The sequence below is a fragment of the Arachis stenosperma genome, chromosome 9 (assembly GCF_014773155.1).
Source record: "Arachis stenosperma cultivar V10309 chromosome 9, arast.V10309.gnm1.PFL2, whole genome shotgun sequence".
Classification (NCBI taxonomy): Eukaryota; Viridiplantae; Streptophyta; class Magnoliopsida; order Fabales; family Fabaceae; genus Arachis; species Arachis stenosperma.
In genome coordinates this window covers 3,222,195-3,225,840 of record NC_080385.1, presented here as the reverse complement: position 1 = coordinate 3,225,840, position 3,646 = coordinate 3,222,195, and the positions used below count along the sequence as shown (strand labels likewise).

The 3,646-nt window shown below is 32.7% G+C and overlaps 1 protein-coding gene across 1 annotated transcript; it reads right to left on the bottom strand.

Moving 5' to 3' along the window:
* Positions 1–1,201: 1,201 nt before the first annotated feature.
* LOC130947651 (F-box/kelch-repeat protein At3g23880-like) lies at positions 1,202–3,256 on the bottom strand. The gene is made up of 2 exons (XM_057876360.1): positions 3,015–3,256; positions 1,202–2,818 (listed from the first exon to the last, which is right to left on the bottom strand). The coding sequence occupies exon 2, from the start codon at positions 2,787–2,789 to the stop codon at positions 1,473–1,475; it is 1,317 nt and encodes a 438-aa protein (XP_057732343.1). The 5' UTR covers positions 2,790–2,818; positions 3,015–3,256; the 3' UTR covers positions 1,202–1,472.
* Positions 3,257–3,646: the final 390 nt, after the last annotated feature.

The window sequence follows — 3,646 nt, the reverse complement described above, 5'->3', positions numbered from 1 at the left end:
TTTTTAATTACGTAAATTTGATTAGTTTAGGTCTTAATAATATAAATAAATATATAATGTGATAAGCATGTATTTAGAATTATATTATTTTTATTCCATTTTTCTATAAAAAAATAAAAAAATAAAAAGGTTAATATTTTCAAGTATTATATATAATATTTTAAATAAATTATATTTTTGAAATATTTTGATGAAAAATTATTTTATATAATAATATCTTTAACAAAATTAGTTAATTAATAAATTTTGAATATAATAATCTAATTATTTGTCAAGTAATATAAAATAAAATTTTAATTATTTTATATTTTTATGTTACAGTTTAAAATTTTATTTTAATATAATTTTTTAATATTATAAAAATTTCATGCATAATAATTAATCTTATTGAATAATGAATACTCATATTTTGTATTTATATATTTTATATTTAATTATTTAAAAATAAAAGATTCTATTACCATTTAAAGTATTGTGTATTAAAGTATTGTCATTTAAAACATTTATTTATGTACTAAAATATTCTGTATTTATTAGAGTCCGCTCTTCTTTCATATTAGCCTTTAATTTTCATTTAATCAAATTTAATGGTCTATATAAATGTGGCGGTGGCATATCTAATAAGCACATCATGATTGTATTTGTTATACAATACATTTAAAAGATTTATTAAAAAAATATTAATATAATAAATTAAAACAAATTAAAAAAGATATTGTATCAACATTTTTAGAAAAGCAGATTTCTAAAAAATAAATTATTGACCAATTTAATGTTAAAACTACGTTTTGTCTAAAGAAGATGACAAATAGATCTTAACTAATTTGAATTTAGAAACAATTAAATCTCTATTCAACCTTAAACGTTATTTTATTTAAATAATAACAAACAAATAGATTCTAACTAATTTGAATTTAGAGATAATTAAACCTCTAGCTTAAGACTATTTTTTTGTGAGAGATCGCATCTTTCGACAAAGCAGTCGAAGAAAGAACCGAATTAGTAGTTCACCCGTACATGATTTTGTTTTCACCATCTTAGGAAGGCCAAAATTGGTATATACGATTATTATCGATTGAATCAGAAACAATTATAACGAATGGTTTTATTTGATAAACTAATCTCAATACAATTGACATATTCCCATGTTAAATATGGTGTTACATAGCACTTACACCTAAACTAGAAATTACACTGGCAGTTTTGTAAAATCATACTCGTATAAAACTTATATTATTATATAACATTTCATGATAAATACATATTCTAACAAAAGCAAAAGACGATTGGTATTCATCTCTGTATGGTTCAGTTAGATTCATAAAGAACCTAATTAAAAAACATTAAATTGAAGACACAGTCTATAAATAAAATACCAAAAACAAGGCACCACACTAATGATAATAAAGTTATGGATTCAAGAGACTGTAGGATATTCTTAACCAAAAAGGTAGCTAAAATGCAAACTATCCTTAAAGAGATTGTAGGCTTGGCTTAAATAACCGCATTTCAGATGAGCAACTTGGAAGACCAAAGTGCGAGGGTGAAACTAAGCTTTCATGATAGATGTGAAAGATCCTTGAGCCTTCACCCCGAGACAAAGGACGGTGTTCAGTCATGCCATCACTGGAGCTGTCAATATTAGGAAACTCTATGCTGCCATCATTTAAGTTACATAAAACAAACTTGCCACTTGGAGATTTCGCCAGTAGAACATCATTTTTCAACATGTACATAGGCAGTAATACATAACATGAACCAGGATTAACGAGTAGCGGGTGGTGGGGGATTATTGCCAATTTAGTCCAAGAACGAGGAACTCCATACTCCTTCATCAACCAGAGAGTCCAATGAGTTTTCTTAGTCTCATAACAAACAGCAAGACAACCCCTCAAGATACCCAATCGTGGAAACACAAACTCCTCATCATCTGAATCCCTACTGGGAGCGGAAAACTGACTATAAGTCTCTTTCACCAAGTCAACGGAAAGAACTGCCACAGAACTACTAAGACGGCTGCGAACAAGCCAATTAAGAGTGCCAGTGCCACTTACAAAAAGCCCTACCAAACCCACCACAGAATCCTTGCTATCGGAGTCATGTAGTCTATATGGGAAATCCTGAATTGTTCTCCATTTAGATTTTGGGCCGAATGTGAAAATTCTGGTGACAGATTCACCTGATTTCTTAATCACAATCCCGAAAAGCTTATACTTGTCGTTCACATGATCATAACCGAATCCACAATAGTGGAAGATACCACCAATTTCAAGCGGCGGAGATGTGAATCCGGTGCAGGGGTTCCACAGCAAGGCACGATCCTCAAGCTCTTCATCATGCAAGCACAGCAATCCATGACAAGAGCCAATGATGCTACGGTAGCATCGTCCCTCATAGGCAACTACTTTAGTGGGTTCATGGGGAGGGTTCTCGAACACAGATCGGACGGAGAAAGTTCCGATTGTGGGGTATGAGTCGCTTGAGCTATAATAGGCAATACGCGGGTAGGTCAAGGCTGGATCCACCGCCATTGAACGTCGAAGGTGGTCCTTGGCAAATTGGGAACTGGAAATTAGGGTTCTCCATGAACTGCACACGCTGTTCCTTAATCGAACAAGAGAACTTGCCGGAATCCTCAGCAGGATTTCCTCTATGAGCTCGTCCAGAAGGATAGGCGGTGGTTTTGTGCTGGTACAGCGGAGCAGTTCCGGCCACCCCTCGGTGGTTGTGACAACCCTCCCCTTCCTCGCAACAGTATCATCCTCATCAGGAATGGGACCCCTCTTCATACGTACGAGGAAAACAACGAAATCCTTCTCTACAACAAAACTCCACAATACAGCAGGAATAAGAAATCATAAACAATATAATTCTAACAATTCTACTCTCAGTGGCATTGCCATTTAAAGTACAAGATAAAACATACATTGAAATTCTATGAGAAGAAAAACAGAGGACTCAACGTTTTCAGTTAAAATTGAAAAAAAAAAGAAAAGGTAAAATAGAGGGTTTACCTACAGGAAGACGATGGCGGAGTAAGAGACCAAGAGGGGCAGAAGACAGAGGAAGCAAAAGGTCGGCGTGAAGGTGAGACAGAGGAGGAGGAAGACGGCGGTCAGCTGGGAGCTTCGGATGGAGACGACAAAGGATGAAGATGACGAGGGAAGGCGGAAGGGGGCACGGGGCTGCTGCAACTTCTTGGATGAAAATTTGGAGGTTCAGATTTATGAATCTATCCGATAACCAGTTATCGTGTTTCGTGTCTCTCGCGCATGTACTTTTCTCCTAAATCCTAATATATATAGGGCTTGTTTGGGTTAGCTTTTAAAAAAAGATCTTTTTTGAGTTATCTTTTTTTAAAAGATCTTATAGAGAAGTAAAAGTAATTTTATGTTTGAATATCTCATATTAAAAGATTTTTTTATTTATCAATTATGTTTGGGTATAACAATATAAAATTACTTTTTTGTTTATTTATTACATAAAAAACATCTTTTTTTAAAAAAAAAATCTTTTAAAAAAAGATATAAATTACAGCTTCTCAAAAAAGATCTTTTTTTTATTTTACTAGTACTTTTACTTTTACTATTAGAAATTTGCCAAATACGTTAAAAAAAAATAATTTAAGTGAGCATTGCAATTGGCA

Bases quoted from the DNA above. Each gene is read 5' to 3' on its own strand.
- LOC130947651 (XM_057876360.1), bottom strand. From the start codon at position 2,789: ATGAAGAGGGGTCCCATTCCTGATGAGGATGATACTGTTGCGAGGAAG.